Genomic DNA, 19,969 nt, shown 5'->3' with positions numbered 1-19,969 from the left:
CGTTAAATAAGATTAAAAGAAATAGTCAGAGATTTCTTCCACGCAATATTTGAGAATGGAGTTGAATTGAACTAGGATCTTTTGGCTATATGTTCAGAATTAAATATCTTACAGCCGTTTGAGTTAAAACATTTGAACTTTTTGTGAAAATTCTCACGTATTGTTTCACGAAAACTGCCATATCTCAGAGAATATTTTGTGTATCCTAAAACTTTCAGTTCATTGCACAGATAACAGTCATATAAACATACAGTATTACAACCTATTCAAATAAATTGTGTGGTTCTCAGTACATAACGTCTGACATAAATACTGAAAATGAGCCAATTTTGAAGACATAATTTAGAATATCTCAAAAAGTTTTATAGATATTTCAGAAATTTCACTGCATTTCCTTATTTCATACAGAATTTTGATTCGAACCCCCACTTGTTTTGTGAAAATCACAGTTTTTACAAAAAAATAAGGTGCCCTGTACGTAGTCAGTTGCCTTAACAGAAAAAATGAAAATTTGACCGTTCTTCATTTTTACAGCACTGCTCAAGGGGTCGTCTCTGAGCACATAAGTTTTAGCAAATAACTCATCACTTTTAACGTACACTCTTACACTATACGGCTAGCGCTAAAAGCAAATGTCATCGCGTGCGTATCTAAAATCCATTGTCATAGAGATGCAGCTTTTTCTCCTCGATCTTGCATATTTGTCGTGCATCAATATGCAAAGGTTCAAACAGATAATTGAGTGCGTTTCGCCTTTCAATAAAATTAAAATAAATTATAGCGAAGAAGCATGTGGCAATTATTTTCATAATCCATAAATCATCCCCAAATTTTCTTTTTTTAAGTAGAAATAGCCAATTCATTCATTATCCCAGTCTTACTATGGATGTGCTCTAATATCGCTACGGAACGTGCCTCTGCGATCAAGTTGTATCGCACGAATATGAATCAGAAAATTCAGGAAACGTCATGTTTGTGAGTAAACCCGTGTCATATTTCCAAATCGAAGGATGACATGCGTGAAACGCTTACTGTAGTAGCGATTTCGATTCTCAATTAGGAATAAGCGTGGCAAAATGAATATAAAATGAAACGATTTGCGAACGAGGCACACACAGTACGGATCAACCGATAGTCATGAAATCGTTGGTATTGATGGTTCCAGCTCTCGTTGCTCTCATCCGCGGCCATCAGATCAACCAGATGTGTGTGTGTGTTTTGCCGTTATTGTGTTTTCCCGATGGCGAGGGGGTGAAAATAACTTTCCGTGCGCCCAAGATCGCTCCGACTTCAAAGCTAATGGTAAGAGAAACAATATTTCTCTTTGTTGGTAGATTCACTCAAATTATACTAAATTGGCACACATTGTTGTGTCATACTCACTTATTCGTGCGGTGTTTCAAATAATTCGAGAGCTTTTATGATTAATTTGAATTTTCTCTGTTATGGAATATCAGCGATTCCGTGTGTTATGCGTACGCATTCGCTATACAGGATGACCTGCAAGCTCTAATTCGGCTTTTATCTCATCAGCCATTCGTCGCGGATGAGAACAGCAAGGACTGTGTGTGTGCTTTGCCGTCACCGTGTTTTGCCAATCACTTGGCGGTGGACAGAGCTTTCCGTGCAGCCAAGATCGTTCCGGAAATCATTGACCAATCTCCGACTTTAAAGCTAAAGGTAAGAGATACAATATTTCTCTTCGTTGGTAGATTCACTCAAATTATACTAAATTGGTACACATTGTTGTGTCATACTCACTTATTCGTGCGGTGTTTCAAATAATTCGAGAGCTTTTATGATTAATTTGAATTTTCTCTGCTGTGGAATATCAGCGGTTCCGTGTATAATGCGTAAGCACTCGCAATACAGGATGCCCTGCAAGCTCTAATTTGGCTTTTATCTCATCAGCCATTCGTCGTAGAGGCATGACTTTAATTTAAAAATGCTCAAAAATATATATAGTAGTATTATTACTAGTACAGTAGTATTCAATCTTCGAGGACTTTTCACCCAAGACGACGCGCAGGATACGTGGGCAAATTTGGAGGGCCTCAAAAAAATTCCGTGACTCCGGATTGAAAGTTAATTTCTTTCACAACTTTGCTCTTGTCAACAACACCAAATACAATTGGGATCCCAGTATTAATGACACACATTTTTTATCCCGGTTTCCCCAAAACCCTTCCAGTATTACTCCTCCCTCTGACCTTCCTTAACCTTCTCCCGTTCTCCCTTTAGTCCTCACCTCACGAACCGCCCTCCTCCTTAATTTCTCGTTTTCCACTCCAAAATAATCCTTTCAGAATTGGTACTGTTAATACAAGAAGTATAGACAATAAAATCTCCTTCGAATCCATCCTCTTGTCTCATAATCCCAATTTATCAGCGGTTTCAGAAACATGGTTGCACATTAATATCAGCAATACCGAATTCCTACCACCAAATTTTCCTGCCTTTGGTAAAGATAGAAATGCCCGTAGAGGGGGGGGGGGGGTTGCCCTTGTTTTCAACAGTTCTATTCCCCACTAATTGAAATTCCTCTTGAATCAAATATTGAAATTGTCTCTCGGTGCCGAATGGCATCACCCCAACTGCACTCCCATTGCAATTTCTTCCCTTTACATACCCCCTGCCTCGGACCCTCACTACCTCATTGAACTTGAAACAATTCTAGACCGATTTCATAATTCACATCTAACTATAGCCGGCGATTGGAATCTACCCGGTATAGATTGGCATAAAATGCAGTCCGTCTCGCGAAACCAAACAATAGAGTTCTCGAATTTAAAAAAATGGGTTAATACTCTATACTTGGAAGCTCAACATTTTTAGTCTAATAATGGGTATTATGAATATTAAAACTTGCCTCATCTGACTAAATATTATGGAATAGTACAGCATGATTCTTTTGAGATAGGCCTACCTCTGATCATGTACCTAGTCATGGGGACAAGGGTATTGCGAGTCCCTTTCACCCTTTCTAGGGAATTCCTGACCAAACTGTCCAAGCTTTGCTCCTCGACCAAAGCAATCTGAGCACTTTTTTTCGAAGGAAGATGACTTAAGGCGGATACACACTACACTGACGTGGCGTGTCACCACACGTTTGTGCGTGTGATATAAAGTTCCACCAATGAGTTTTCTGTAGGTACGTTCACACTGTGTTGACGTGACGTGGTAAAGTCTGTGATGATGTAATCTGACATAACACGCAAAAATCCGTGCGCACCACTCTCACGTGACGTGGGACCGCGTAGAAATGCGTGCGATATAAATTCCACCAATGAGCCTCCTGTAGGTACGTCCACACTGTGCTGACGCGACGTGTGAATGTGTCGGTTCATGAAATCCGACGTTACACGCCTTATTACGTGTCACAAAAAATCAAATCGTTCAGATTTTCGTCAGTCGTGTGGTGGCATGTGAAGACGCCATATTTGTTTTCCTCGTTCATGTTTTGATCAATTTTGTTTTTTGTTCGCGTTTTGATTTATTTAAATTTTTTTTCGTGTTTTCATGTAATTTTTGTTTTGCTCGTGTGTTGATGATGGAAGAGCAACTGATCGAACACGTTTCGGTCAAATCGTGAAATCGTCATTCGATCAGAAAAAACTTGTTTTTCTCCGATTTTCAGGTCAGTGAAAAAATTATTTATTTAGTCTTTGAAATTGTAAAATTAAACAAGTATATCTTAATATGAGATAAATAAACATATGTGTTACGGTAAATTTCACATATGCGGTTATTATACATAATAGCTGGTTATTATGGACTTACTAATCGTCTTCCTGAGTTTGATAAATTGCCCTAAATTTATCACATTTACCGGTGATTATGTATAGTACCCAAGCGTGATTAGTAAATTTAAATACTAAAAACTGCAGCTTTTACTGGTGATTACGATAATAATCATGCGTCGCATCGTTGGTCAACATGATAAAACGTACTATATAATAATTCACACAAGATTGTAAAATTTTTATCATTGTATCGGGGCACGATCGTAAAATTTGTTATCATTACGTCGGGGTACCGCTCGTCAAATTTGTTATGATATCGGGGTCCGACTATATTCATCAGACATAACTCATTTGGAATTTTTATTCATATTTATAAATTTCCCCAACTACACTAGGAATTATTTTTTTTATATGCATATTATTAAAAACAATACATTTTGGACAGAGGCGCCGACATGTAGAAAACATTGAGGGGAGATGAAAAATCCTTTTTCTTCCTGTATATATCGGACCCCATACGCCGAAGAGGCGAAATGGTGCATTGCATTGTACATGAATTAATTATTGGGGGGAAAAGGGGGGCTCAGCCTCCTCATAAAATTTATTTGAGGGGGGGGGACAGTCCCCAGCTTCCAGCGTCTATGATTTTGAATTTTATTGGGGGCTTGCATTTCGAAATTGACCTTCAACACAAGCGGTCGGTGATATCAAAAAGGTTGGGAAACGCTGCAATATAACGACCAATAAATATCATTAAATCGACCAAAACAACGACGGAAATCAGCTTCCTCCCCCAAAAGATATGAACAAAATTCGTCTTTGAGTGTGTTTAAAATTTCTCTCTGTTTCCCCTTTTTTTAGAGTATAAAATGGCGGCCGAAGAACACAGATTGAAGAATGCAACCGACAGAATAGCCGAGATGGGCCACGCTTGGAAAGCACAAACGCCTAGAGCAATAAAGTTGCACGTCATGTCAGAGACGTGTGAATTCAGATTCGTCACGTGGTTACACGTCACGTCATAGTAGCGTGTATCCGCCTTTAGTCTATTGCAAGGATGTCGATGCTCTGTACGTTGCATTGGGGCATCAGTAAAATCCCCTAGAGTGGAGGTTATTCATAGATTCCTCTAAAACCAGCTTGAAAGCAGTACTTTTGCACAATGGTAATGAAAACCCCTCCATTCCCATCGCTTAAGGGGCCCACGTGAAGGAAACATATGAAAACATGAAAGTTTTATAACGGATGGTTCAGTATGAAAGACATGCATGGCACCTTTGCGGAGATTTGAAAATCATTGCTCTTCTACTCAGTCTTCAACTAGGATGTACCAAATTTTTTGCTATTTCTTGTACTTGTGGGACAGCAGAGATAGACAAAACCATTATATAAAAAAACAATGGCCACCAAGAAGACAGCTCGTTCCGGGAACCAAAAATGTCGCCAGTCAGCCCCTGGTGGATCCCCAGAAAGTCTACCTGCCACCTCTACATATTACACTGGGATTGATGAAAAATTTTGTTAAAGGAACGAATATACATACTGTATAGAAATGGCGACGGTTTATTAGCTTTCTAAAGAACAAAATTTCCACGGGTCAGTGACGCTAAAATCAAGGAAGGCATATTCGTTGGCCATCAAATCCGAGAATTAATGAACGATGCTGAGTTCAATGCCACCTTAAATGAGCAAGGAACACCAGCATGGGAGTCATTCAAGAAAGTAGTCCAGAACTTTCTTGCAAATAACAATACGGACAAATATAAGGGACTTGTGGAGGAATTACTTCAGAACTGTAAAGCTCTTGGTTGCAATATGTCACTGAAGATACATTTTCTTCACTAACATTTGGATTTTTTCCGTATAAAAAGAAAATCGAGGTAATGTCAGCGGTGAGCGATTCCACCATGCAATCGCATTATCAAGGCAAGTGGAGCCCAATGCCACATGCTGGCCGATTACTGTTGGACATTAAAAAGAGATATTCCTGCTGCAAAATACAGAAGAAAATCATGTAAAAATACCTTTTGAACTGCCATTAATATTAGAATTTAAGTTATTTTACGTTGTAAGCAAATGCGAAAAATATACGTTTCTCAAAATTTTAAACGCGTGTTACTCAAAAACTATGCCTGGCAGACAAATTCTGAAAGCAGATTCGGAATCAGTGGGAAAATACTATTTGATCAAAGGAACACGAAAAAAGTGAAAGTTTGTTTACCAGTGTTATCGAATATCCAGCAAAAATTTCTCTTTTGAGTAAGTTCTTGCCTCCAAATTCAGACCTAATGTGCTGCCATCTATAGGTGGATATACCTAGCAAGTACGGTATTTAGCATTAGAAAAGCATAGCTGCCAAGTCTCCCGAATTTTAGCTTCATCTCTCGACCTCTCGAGAAGTTCTTAAATCTCCCGCATTTTTACGAAAATCACAAAAAATCCCTAATTGTCCCTAAAAATTCCCTACTTCATTTGAAAAGAATCCCCGCTTCTGAAAACAATCCCCAAGAAATTTCTTGTGGAGCAAAAAGTATTTTGTCCGTTTTTTTCCCCCTTTCGAAACGACGTCACACGTCGTAAATAGGGGGAATAGTGAAAAATTTATTTTCAATATATATATATATATATTAACCGGGGAATTTCCAGGCCAGGGGCAGTTGCTACTTTCGCACCTTTAGTTCCCAACCCATGATCTGACCTTTAGGAATCTATTTCACACTTCATTGCTTTTCATTCGCCACAAATGAGTGATAAATGAATTTATGGTGTATGGCAAGAACACTATATGCATATAACAAATTTCCAAACACAAGAATAAATCTACTTCTGGAGAGATGATGTTATTTTCCCGGCCCGTAATACATCGGGACTCGTGCAGAGATTTTTTCAGTTATGGGACGCTGCAAATGTTTTAATATTAATGCGTGGTATGAAGAAAAGAAAGTTCTGTCTCTAGTGTATAGATAGAGCACTTGCTCGGTATGCAAGGGTACCTGGATTCAATTCCTGGAGAACTTTTTTCCCTGAAGTTTCGCATCTCGGCATAATAACCAGGAAAATCTATTTCCTGAATATACATGTTATTGCCAAAACTCGAAGTGCGGCCGTCTCGCGAAGGCCACTTCGCGACTCCACCAAGATTTTTGGTCAAAGTCCTAATTACAAAAATGTGATTCTTACCTTGGCCTGCCATTCCGCCAAGTGGCCGGAGATCCCTGGCAAAAAGATCGATGTACTGACGGGCCCAAATCCTTTTTTATGACACGAATGTCGCTCTCCACTTGTTAATACAAGATATACAGAAGACTGGATGTTGTGAAGATATTTATTATTTGAGATGTTAATTTTTGAAGGAAGGAAAAAACTCCTCTCTGCCTGTACCGGGAGTCGAATCCGGGTCCCTCGATTGCCGGACGCGTGCTCTGACCACTAAGCTACAGAGGAGATAGAGATTTTCCTTCGCTAGAGCGTATATGTGCCGAACGGAACCGTGCAATGGACGGTGAACCGATCAGCTAATAGCTCATGGACGACGAGCCACCAGACGGTTATATATATGACATGAATGTCGCTCTCCACTTGTTAATACAAGATATACAGAAGACCCGGTAGAGGCGGAGATGAGTTTTTTCCTTCCTTCAAAAATTAACATCTCAAATAATAAATATCTTCACAACATCCAGTCTTCTGTATATCTTGTATAAATCCTTTTCTTTAATCGCCAACGTATGAGACATGTAGTGGGCCTATGATGTGGAACCTTGTCATAAATGATTTACTTACGAAAAACTGGCCAGAAAATATAAAGATTCAAGTGTATGCGGATGATATTTCTATGGTAATTGGTGATTCTACAATCCGCAAGGTCACCGAGCACGCAAAAACAGCAATGGTATTATTGGATACATGGCTCACAAAAAATAAATTAGAAATCGAATTCTCCAAATCCAATTACTTATGGATTTCTCACAAAAAGGGAAGACCAACTATTAGACTGCGAAACAATCCAATAAGACACAATATGAACATCAGATATTTAGGAATAATGTTTGATAGAAACCTGACATGGTTCAAACATGTGAATTATCTGATCACGAAAACACAGAAATGTTTACAAAATTTTAAAAGAATGGCTGGTCCTGCATGGGGCATTAATACGAAAATTAGAAATACGCTTTATAAAGTTGTCGCCATCCGTATTATAGCATATGGTGTTATCGCATGGTTCGGTGATCCCAAACAACAACTAAGAACAAAAGTAGACTCTCTTCAAAGGAAATTCCTGCTATTCATCACTGGAGCCTATTCCACAACACCAAACAGTGAGTTACAAGTATTAACTAACAATCCTCCTCTACATATACTTTTGGAAAACGAAGTACAGAAAGCAAATTTAAGGCTAAAGCGCGAGATTAATATAAACAATGTAACATATCTTCCTACAGATGTAGAGCATAAACATCCACCATGGACGTATCACCCGGTGAAAGATATTTTGCCAACACAGGTCTTGACCACAGATGCAGAAGAATCAACAAATCGAATTATTTTCACAGACGGTTCAAAGACCGTGGATGGCGTAGGGGCCGCCTACATCAGTATATACATGGGTGAAGTAACAGACAAATGGAACTGCCGATTGCTAAATAACAACACTGTATTTCAAGCAGAGTTATACGCAATCTGGATGGCGGTCAGTTATGCAAAAAATTGTGCAGAAAAATCAACTATAAAGACAGACAGCATGTCATGTATACAGGCAATACGAGACGTAGAATCCCCTTATAGCCTAGTGCATGACATTAGAAAAACACTAATGGACCACAGGAAGATTACAATACGATGGGTGAAAGCTCACGTAGGCATTGAGGGGAATGAAATGGCGGATAAATTCGCAAAAGAGGCTACAAAACATCAGCATGAAAACCACCTAATGAAATTACCGGCACCCTACATTAAAAATCTGTTCTCGCAAGAAGCGTCAGAGAAATGGCAACACCATTGGCAAATATGCACAACTGGAAGAAAGGTCTTCGACGTAATACCAAAAGTGGGTAAAATGAAAGAAGTCATGCCGAGAGAAATAGTAATGTTCCTCACAGAACACGGTCCATTCGGTGAATACATGCGGAGGTTCGGAATCAGCCGGACCAGTACGTGTAGATGCGACCATCCGGGAAGCGTGATACACTATGTGACACAGTGTGAGTACACAAAGGGATACCATTTACAGGCGCCACCGAACGGACGAGAGATCTTGTGGAAACGGAAAATTGTTTTACAAAGATCTGCAACGAGGAAACTACAAGTCTTGCGCTATCTGATAAATTATAAAGAAACTATTTTGATAATAACTGGAAGAAGTGAACAATCCACTAGTGATTCGGAAGTGGAATCTGAAACGGATGCGGGCTCCATATAGAGGGGCGCACTTGGGCTCCTAAACCATAACATTTGAGTAATACACCCTGTATAATTTATGAATGTTTTTGTACATACAATTTCATAGTATGATGGTGGTTTAGTAACCTTGAATATTAGTATGAGCTCATTATGGCATTTGTTGTGAATATGTGACGTACATAGTAATGTTTATGTGTATCAACAATTATTATAAAAATGGGAATTTATATTTTGTAATTAGCGTATATTATGTAAATATGTGTGGGTAATTCAAATGTGATCGCTGCCACCCAGCACTGTGAACAGGGGCTGTGTTTGATTGTTCCCGCCGCACTTTTATAGTATGATAGTAATTTGTAATCTTGAATATATATTTGTATGAGCTCATGGTGATATTTGTACCCAATACTACCTTCATAGAGTAATGTTTTTGTGCATTCCCAATAGTATAAAAAAGGGAAATTTTTGTAAAGTAAATAATATATGCATGTAATTCAAATGTGAATGCCCAGCACTGTCAACGGAGGCTCTGTTTGATTGTTCCCGTCGCAGTGCAGGCTCTGTGTGAATTCTGTGTGTGTGTGTGTGTGTGTATATATATTGCATATTCTGCAATAGGACAGGCAAAACTGCTCAGCACTGTGGACGGAGGCTTTGTTTCTTCGTTTCCCGTCACAGTCGAGGCGCTGTATATATGTAATTTGTATACATTGTGTATTGTGTGTATTTTGATCATTCTCAAAGCTCTCCCACTTCAACTTGCCAGCTTCTTCCTCTTCTTTCTTGCCCACAAGTCTTTTCCACATTTCTTTCGGAATCCCAGGTTGCGGCCTCCGGCCCTTATGTGCCACTGGGCGCACGTGCAATTTTTCTCCCTAGTCATTGGATTCAGTCACCCATTTTTGTCAAATGGCTTGTATGTTGCATTGGTTGATGGCTGTCTTCCTGGGGAGAACGACGCGAGTAATTCGAAACTTGCGGGCACGGGGCAAGGGGAGCCACCACTATAAATCTTTGCTAACTTTTCCGACACAACTCTGCCTCTTTTGAGGTAACGGAAGTAAGGTGCTTTGCATCAGTCCGGGGTTGTGAGTGGTTCTATCTATCTATCTACATATAGCAGCTGTATTAGTGCGACCAGCAGCTCCATGTGACGAGAGAGAGAGAGAAAAAAGTGAAATTCGAAAGGAAAAACTATACAAATAATTATACAAGCGTATAGTTTTTTCACCAAATTTTAGGGGAGAAAATAATTACAGCATCGTGACTACGGTTTGATTGACATTAGTATCACGGAAAAAATACGGAACTTGTCCGAAACGAAAGCCAAAGTTATATATATATATATATGTCTTTGGCGTTCGTTTGTTCATTCATTGCTTGAGAACTAATAATTATGTTTCGAATAGGTGAGTTTTACCAGCCTAAATGTTGACTATGGGCAAAAGGTTCAGGACATAGCAACAATAAGTATGCCGACCGTTTCATTCGCTGACGCGGAGGTATTCGTCAACTATACCTTGATCCTGATTGGTAGGTGATCGAATATATATAATTCTTTATTTTTGTCAAATAATTTTCTGTCAAATTATTTTTTTGTTATGACATGCGATTGTTTGCTTAGCACCAACCGGTTCGAGTAAAAATCTGAATAACAACACTCAGCTCGTGAACTGGCTCGTCGTCAACATCCCCGGCAATAAAATCAGTGACGGTCGCACTGTCGTACCTTACGTAACGCCAGCAAAACCCTCAACAGGTGAGTATAGACATTGAAATATGCTGTTACACTAAATATAAGTTGGTTACGAAGACAATAGTATTGTTCTCTGGATATAGACAGTCGAATCCCTTTCTAACGAATACCGTTATAGCGAAAATTTCGTTTTAACGAATACTTTTCTAATCCTCCAAGATGAGTTTACATAGGAACAACGGAAAAACCTGGAATTCCTTAATAACGAAGTGATTTCTCCGGTCTATTGAAGTTCGTTATAACGGGAATCGACTGTATATGTACATAATTTAGTCGTAATAATTTGTATATTTGCATAACTTTATTTTTTAGATAGTCCTTCTTTGTGTTAAGTTATATTTTCTCCTGCGGCTCACTTTACTCGCTGAGCAGGGTCCTTGAAATCCAGCGGTGAATCATTTTCTTATAAACGAACAGATTCTTAAGTAAATTCGTGGTGTCCAGTACGTGAAATGTAGCCACTGTGCGGTCGTGAGGGCATCGTGCTGAATTCTCATCGAGATGATCCAGACCCCGTTGGCGGTACAATAATGATTGGATCAAGTTGGTTTTCTACGGTATTCCAACTTCAAGGCGTGAATGTGAGCCGATCTCTAAAAACGTCTTCCGCAGAGAACACGCAGACATACAACACATAAGCGCACCTTCATTTGAACATATACCAATTTGTTAGCAGATCCGCAGAGGAATATGAACGATATGCATGTGTTTTAGTAGTAGTAGTAGACCTACAACGCGATACTTACATGACATGAAAATTTAAGCATCTGCCATCTTTACTTTGGAACATGGCGGATAGATGGCAACAATAAAACGAAACAAACACATTTATCACAACATAAATACGTTTACAACTGAAAACACACATTCCGGCATGTACCGATCCAATAGAGATTCCGCAAAGGAATGTGCACGACTAGCACGTACGGTTAAGTAGTAGTAGTAGTATCTGAAATGTCTGATTGCTCATTAGCTTCATTCTATTGAATGGCCACGGCCAGATCCAAATGGCTGTTTAGCTCCGAAAAATCATTCACAATCACACATTCAATATTTAAATACGTTTGCTCATTTTGGGGAAAATATGCTTATGGTTATACCTGAGATCTGTAATCACGATGAAAAAGTGTGTTGTGTGTTTATTTAGCTAATATGTTGCACGTATGTTCAAACATTTTCATACTCGTTGCAGTGAATAGCATTAGCGTCTTCCTTTACTACGAACAAACCACCGTCTTGGGAAACGATACTCTCAAGTCGTTCAAGGATAACCTCAGATTCGGATTCAATGTCAGGGAATTCGAGAAACAGTTCAAACTCGTGGAACCACCCGTCGCTGGTAATTACATGCGGTCGGTGCACTACTTTGGATGAATGACGAATATGTATAAGGATGTAATTAAGTGAATAAATACAATAGATATATTACATACAAATGCCAAGATTCCAATTTCTTATTGTCATACTCCTGTTCCTGGGATCTCTTTCAAAACGTACGGCATGTGTTATATAAATGAGTCGCGGGGGTCCTCTTAATGTACATAGGGTCTCCCAGGAGCGTCGCGAAACAACACGTCAGAGCTATCTGACAATATTGATTCGTGCCTACTCAGAATGAAACAGAGTTTACACAACTGAAGAGTTGTAAGTCAAAATCATTATTTTCTTTCGAATTAGCGGGTTTAATACAATCCGCTAGTATTAAACCCGCCAGTACCAGTAGCAATCGAAAAAGCGTCCGAGTGGTGCATTGCGAAGATGCTCGTCTTCCACCCTGAAAGTTACCATATGGCTCCACGGGTAAGAACATCGAATGTGTGCAAGTTCTTTACCTCCTAACAAGATCATGGTCCAACGCTCTGTCTCAATGAAGAGATTTTCGCTGTTGGCGAAGGAGACCTGGGCCATTCATCTTGTTGATTTTTCAGCATCCAATTGTGCAAATGTGATTTATTAGTTTGAATGAATATGCAATACGCATACAACAAAATGTGCCAAAAAAGATCGTGAACCTCAATTTCTGCAGAGGATGGAATCGCCGAATATTGCCGGTAAATCCTGGACAGCGGACGTTAGATTAACAACATATGCATGCATAACTTCCAGCATGCCCAAGTCTTCTTCGACAACTGTTAAAATCTCTTCATTGAGACAGAGCGGCTGGTCATGATTTGGTTAGGAGGCGGAGGTAAAGAACTTGCTTTCGATTTCATTCCTGTAAAGCCTTGAGGTAACCTTCACGGTTCACCAAGATCGTGAACCTCAATTTCTGCAGAGGATGGAATCGCCGAATATTGCCGGTAAATCCTGGACAGCGGACGTTAGATTAACAACATATGCATGCATAACTTCCAGCATGCCCAAGTCTTCTTCGACAACTGTTAAAATCTCTTCATTGAGACAGAGCGGCTGGTCATGATTTGGTTAGGAGGCGGAGGTAAAGAACTTGCTTTCGATTTCATTCCTGTAAAGCCTTGAGGTAACCTTCACGGTGGAAGACGAGCATTATCAAAAACCTCGGAAGGTCACATCAGCCCCGTGGATGTGCACATCTGTGAATTGTTTGTTCCTACGAAACTCCCAAGATGTCAGAGGCTCCCACTCCAACGGGTTTTGTTTGGGCTCAAATTGAATTTCCTAACAATGAAACTTCTGGTGCATTGAAAATGTTCAAGTTTTCAATTAATACATTTATTATGATCATGTTCACGAGAGCACCGCAGTTATCTGATGAGGGAACAAGAGAGCCCCGTGGGTATCAGAATTTATCAACCACTGCCATAAAGTAGGGGAATACTTAACATGGTGAGAGTTATTACCTCATATAGTCCACAATATACACTTGTTCGCCAAAATATTAGGAACACCCTGCTACTCAATACTACCACTAATATCGTGTGGGACCTTCTCTGGTTCTGTTGACAGCAGATATTCTTCTTGGTATGGACTCTACAAATTGCTGAAACCGTTGAGGAGATATATTTGCCCATGCTAACGGAACGGCAGCTCTCAACTACGTCAGATTAGAGGGAAGTTTTTCGGAGCTTTTAAGAGATATTTCAACCTCGTCCCACAAACGCTCAATTGAATTGAGATCGGGTGACCGAGGGGCCATTGAAGCAATTGAAACACTGAATCATGTTTCTCAAACCAACCTGAGATAATTCCATCCCCGTGGAAGGATGCATTGTCCTGCTGGGAATAGCCACCATCATCAGGGATTATTATGGCCATAAATGGGTGCACGTGATCAGCAACCAGGCATTGACGGATATTTCTAATGGAAATGAAGGACCAAAAGTGTGTACTAGGAATATTCTCCCCAGACCGTGACTCCGCCGCCACCCGCTTGAACAGTTGTCATGTGGCATACCGGATCTATAGCTTCGTACTGCTTGTGCCACACACGGATCCTGCCATCAATGTCATGAAGAATAAATCTTGATTCCTCCGACCAGACATCCTTTTTCCATTCATCAAGTGTCCACCTTCGGCGTTCTCTAGCCCACAAAAGCCGTTTTCTTCTAATTTGCTGCGAAATCTAAAGGACTCTTGTGGTTGCCGTTTACTGAAACCGATTCATTTTAAGATCCGCCTTGTAGAGCGTATATGATTTGGTTTGGATATGGTTAAGGATATGATTTGCGATGATTCTGAGTTATATTGCGGTGCAATTTGTTGCGGTGTAGCACTTCTGTTGTAAAGCTGCATTAAGAGTCAACTTTCAAGTGGGTTTGCTTCTGTTGCTGCACACCATCTTTTTCTGAGGAAGAGAGAGAGAGAAGAAAAATTTCACATTTCAAAACTGAGAAGTCCCTCACTTTTCAAATGTGATTACAGAGATGTGTAAAAGGTGGGAATCCGTGCAAAATTCTGTAGAAAAGTGCCAATGAAATAGAAGCACAGTAAAGAAAGCAATGAATTTGTCCAACGACAATGCAATTTCCCATCTCCGAGAAATCCTAAAAAGGAGGAAAAAAGCAAGTGCCATTGGATACGTTCTTTTTAAAATCACACAAAAAGAACAAGAATGCAAACAACAGTGAGTCCGTAAATCGTCCAACACGAGATAGTCCTCTTTTCTTTCGTTGTTTAGAGGCCGTTCAAGTAAATCGTCGTCATCGATTGGGGGGGGGGGGTGAGATGGGGTTTCCGATTTGCTCACTTTTGATGACAAGGGGGGGGGGGTTTGGATAATGCTTCCGTCATCAACCACCCTTTATGAAAATATGAAATATTTTTAATGGCATCTTACTCCGTGCGCCAAAAACCAGAAAAACCTTTCGATAGTTTGTGGACACTTTGAAGTAACATTCCCTCCCCACCACCATTGATAAGTGCCCTACAGCAGGGTTTTCCAACGTGAAAGCTCTATCGGAACCCTTGATGATTATGAGTCTATTCCGCGGAACCCTTAACAAATTTTGAAAATTTTTTCAGTATACAGGGTAATATGGACCATAATTATGACCCATATTTTACGCGACAGATTGATTTTTTTTAATAATATACGGCTATTTCATCGTTTACATAAAAACGTTTTCGTCAAGCTTGCTAAAAAACCCACTTTGAAGTTTTTAAATTGTGAATTCGTTATCTTAACATCAATGAAAATGACCGTTTCTTTTCCATTCGGTCATCTTAGTTATACACATAGCTTCCGGATAGCGAGAAACACGCTCATTTCATAATTTTAACTTGAGCAATGAAGTTAAAGGGCTGTCAGTTTTTAGCAATTCACCATATAGGTTTTTTTCCTGGAACATGCTAAATGTTTGCTTGTCACGTGATGTTATATGGCCAGCACTGATTGGACATTGAGAGCGATTATGTGTTACTGGAGTGCGGAATCTTGAAATTTTCGGCTGACAGAGATACGGTATCAGCATGACCCCTTTCCCCCCCCCCCCACCACAAGGGCGGGGCTGACAGTGACAGGGTTCTAGCCTTGGAGCCCGGGAAAATTCTCATCATTTTTTGTTTTTTTTTACCCTGTAAATTAACTACAAAAAGGGAACGTGAAAAGTCTGGCCGGGGGGGGGGGGTGCACAAAAGATCACAACCTGGGGGCCATGGTTATCAAGGCCGCAACTACATGCTTTTACTCAGCCGGGGCAACCACACATCTTGGCGCTCTCTTTTCACTTCTCTTTGAGAGCCACGAAGCATGGTTTACGAAACACTGATGTCGTATTTCGGTTCTTTTCTTCCAGACAACTTCTAAAGAGCTGGATTCTATGCATTTCTGCTTTGCTTAGTAGATACGGGAAACGAAACAAAAAAAAATAACTTTTTTTTTAAAGAAAAATTACGTTTCTTTTACGAATCTTTTGGAGAACAATATAACAAAACTCAAGAATTAAGGAACGGTGATACGATGCGAATTACAGGCATTTAAATATAATTTATAATATGATTTTGAGAAATTTAATGTTTTTTGTGTCATTTTTCTCAAGAGCCAAAAAAACTGGTACAGGCATGCGTATGCAAATAAAGAGATATGGAACCAATCAGAGTACGGCGCTGCGGTCGGCAACGCCTATATAACACAACAAGTGTCTGGCATAGTTGTTAGATCAGTTACTGCTGCTACAATGGCAGGTTATCGATATTTAAGTGAGTTTGAACGTGGTGTTATAGTCGGCGCACGAGAGATGGGACATAGCATCTCCGAGGTAGCGATGAAATTTGGATTTTCACGTACGACCATTTCACGAGTATAACGTGAATATCGGGAATCCGGTAAAAAATTGAATCTACGACATCGCTGCGGCCGGAAAAAGATCAGGCAAGAACGAGACAGACGAGAATCATTAAACGTGACAGACGTGCAACCCTTCCGCAAATTGCTGCAGATTTCAATGCTCGGCCATCAACAAGTGTCAGCGTGCGACCCATTCATCATCGATATGGGCTTTCGGAGATGAAGACCCACTCGTGAACCCTTGATGACTGCACGACACAAAGCTTTACGCCTCGCCTGGGCCCGACAACACCGACATTGGACTGTTGAGGACTGGAAACACGTTGCCTGGTCTGACGAGTCTCGGTTCCAATTGCTTCGAGCTGATGGACGTGCACGGGTATGGAGACAACCTCATGAATCCATGGACCCTACATGTCAACAGGGGACTGGTCAAGCTGATGGAGGCTCTGTGATGGTATGGGGCGTGTGCAGTTGGCGTAGTATGGGACCCCTGATACGACTCTGACAGGTGACAGGTACGTAAGCATCCTGTCTGATCACCTGCACCCATTCATGTCCATTGTGCATTCCGATGGACTTGGACAATTTCAGCAGGACAATGCGACACCCCACACGTTCAGAATTGCTACAAAGTGGCTCCAGGGACACTCTTCAGACTTTAAACACTTCCGCTGGCCACCAAAATCCCCAGACATGGACATTATTGAACATATCTGGGATGCCTTGCAACGTGCTGTTCAGAAGAGATCTTCACCCCCTCTTACTCCAACGGATTTATGGACAGCCCTGAAGGATTCATGGTATCAATTACCTCCAGCACTACTTCAGACATTAGTCGAGTCCATGCCACGTCGTGTTGCGGCACTTCTGCGTGTTCGCTGGGGCCCTACACGATATTAGGCAGGTGCCAGTTTTTTTTGGCTCTTCAGTGCATAACAAACAAAATGCAATTAAAACCATTGCATTTTTGTGGTGTTTTCTTTGAGATCTATGGGGGAAGGCATTTTCCGAGAAGTTTCAATTGTACGATTTCCGCCCTTATATGACGTTCTTTCTTGTGTGTGTGAACGTCGTATAAACGTGGTTCCATTTGTGGTGAAGAATCTATAGAATAAGAAAAATAACTTCAGGCAAAAGTTAAAAAGTAAAGCTTTTTCCCCATTTCTCTGTTTTATGATTGATTGCTATTTAGGGGAATCGCTAGTCAGAAACATGGTAAGAATCCGACATCATGAAGCTCAATTGGCGATCACAAGGAAGAGAGAGAAAGGAAGGGGGAGGCACGGATCGAAAAGAAACAATTTAAAAGTTCGGTATCTTTGGAGAACCATGTGGTCACATAAAATCCGCATGTAGGACACTTGAGTTTCGGGAATACGAATTCCCAGGTAATATTCTTGGCTGTTGTTGTCTGAAGGACATGGTGTATGAGAATAGGAAGAAAGAAAGGAGCCAACACGGGTATTGTTTGTCTCCTACAAATTATTCCAAATTTCTTTAGACTACACGTTCTCAATAAAAATCAAACTAAAAAAATTGCTTCAGGTGAAATAGTAACAAGAAAATTTTTGAATCTATCACGGCTCCGGGATTTTCGGGGTTCCGTCACTTTTGATACCGCGGAAGCCCAAAAATGCTTCCGCGGAACACCGGTTGGAAGACCCTGCCCTACAGAGCCCCTTTAGTGATCTCTAAATGTTTCGCGGGTCCAAGTGATCTGGAAATGTGTACGGGCCGCTCAAGTGCTCTGGAACTGTGCCACGCATCACTCAAGTGATTCGTAATTATATGCCGCGGATCACTTAAATAATCTGAGAGTGTGCCGCGGATAACTTGAGTGATGTAGAACCGCATTTTGGGGGCCACCTAAATGCTCTACAGAGCGCCACATGTCACTAAATGGATCTCTAAATGTGTCACGGATCGCTTTAGTGTTCTGGAACTGTGTCCCGGGTCGTTTAAGTGATCTGAAAATGTGTCACGGGCCGCTTAAATGTTCTGGAATTGTACCACGGGACACTTAAGCAATCTGTAAATGTGCCGCTTAGTTCATTTTTACAAAATTAGGTTTGAGGAGGGCAGGCCGCATCAGATAACCCCCAGGAGCATATTTGGTCCGCGGGCCTTTATGCGATTTTTATGGCTTAGTGTGTGGGTCGCAATGAATTTATTAAAGATACATTTTTTGCGTTCATAGCCTTCAAATAACATTGAAATTGACAGAAATTGATTATAATAACAAATAAAGGTATTTTCTTCCAAAATTTCAAATTAAAAAAAAAAATATTTTTTGGCATCAAAAAAACAAATTTTTGATCGTTGGAGGGGGGCACGAGTCCTCCTATTCCCCCCCCCCCCGTGTGAGTCTCTGATCCCACCAATATGCGTTAGGATTCAGAGGGCCAGAGCTGATGACGACATTTTGCTCACAAGGGGGAGGAGGAGGTCAGAGAGTTTTGCTGACGGGGGGGGGGGGCAAAAAATGGCTGAAAACTATGGCTTACGTTGTACTTGAACGGCCCCTTAACGTTTCCAAGATATTTTAAATAATAAGAAAGTTATACGCTATTAAATATTATACGATTTCAATAAGATTAGCGTAAAAAAAGATAAATTTTTGGATTAGAAATACATCGCGAATTCCCGCCAAAAATATTGCCAGGTGTGGGTTAAATTGCCAATTACAGTTTATAAACAGCCGCTGACGGGAAAATGAATTGCTACAGCAAGTTTGCAGTCAATTAAAATCATATCAGGACAAAAAAAAAACACTTTGAAAATGTCACATGCAGACGCCGATATATAGCCAAGACTACCAATTATTGACGATATATCTGAGGTGGCGATACAACCGAATTTGTGTTTTACTATTGGTCAATGTACAGTACCCACAACTTTTAACCGAACGATGGCGATATCATGGGTTGTATTTGTTGTAAAAAAAAAAAAAAGGTAGCATTCGTCTTCATTTAAGATCTTCCATACGTGTACTAAGTTAATTTTTTCATAAGGGACCATCTGGATTCTGGATGTTAAAACAAGATCCAACTTTTGAAAGTACAATTGGTAACCCCATTTTTTTCTTCCATATTTGGATTTAGAATCTCAAGAAATGCCGAAATACCAAATTTCATCAATTTCGAACGAACAGTTAGTGAAATATAAATTATTCAAAAACGAGTGACGTAATGTTAAACAGAAACATCTTGTTTTTTGAGCATAATTGCTGAAATAATATAGGTATCTCATTAATTTTTATTTTACATGATAGATTCTAACGGGTCAAACATAATTTTGTTACTCATTTTGAATTTAGCTTTTTTTAAAGTATGAGTTATGAATTATTAAAACATATTTTAA

General features: G+C 40.1%; 1 protein-coding gene across 1 annotated transcript; it reads left to right on the top strand.

Moving 5' to 3' along the window:
- The first annotated feature begins 1,115 nt into the window (after positions 1-1,115).
- Positions 1,116-12,335, top strand: LOC149083591 (uncharacterized). The gene is made up of 5 exons (XM_089235386.1): positions 1,116-1,302; positions 1,534-1,680; positions 10,556-10,679; positions 10,771-10,905; positions 12,095-12,335. The coding sequence occupies exons 1-5, from the start codon at positions 1,138-1,140 to the stop codon at positions 12,274-12,276; spliced, it is 753 nt and encodes a 250-aa protein (XP_089091512.1). The 5' UTR covers positions 1,116-1,137; the 3' UTR covers positions 12,277-12,335.
- Positions 12,336-19,969: the final 7,634 nt, after the last annotated feature.

The sequence above is a fragment of the Pholcus phalangioides genome, unplaced genomic scaffold, assembly GCF_987345545.1.
Source record: "Pholcus phalangioides strain wild (caught in Gottingen) unplaced genomic scaffold, Ppha-v1.0 ptg000008l_1, whole genome shotgun sequence".
NCBI lineage: Eukaryota > Metazoa > Arthropoda > Arachnida > Araneae > Pholcidae > Pholcus > Pholcus phalangioides.
This window is presented reverse-complemented; position numbering and strand designations above follow the sequence as displayed.

Coding starts and splice junctions, on each gene's coding strand:
- LOC149083591 (XM_089235386.1), top strand. CDS start 1,138: ATGAAATCGTTGGTATTGATGGTTCCAGCTCTCGTTGCTCTCATCCGC. Junction 1,681..10,555: donor CTCCGACTTTAAAGCTAAAG/GTAAGAGATACA, acceptor TGTTTCGAATAG/GTGAGTTTTACCAGCCTAAA. Junction 10,680..10,770: donor CTATACCTTGATCCTGATTG/GTAGGTGATCGA, acceptor TTGTTTGCTTAG/CACCAACCGGTTCGAGTAAA.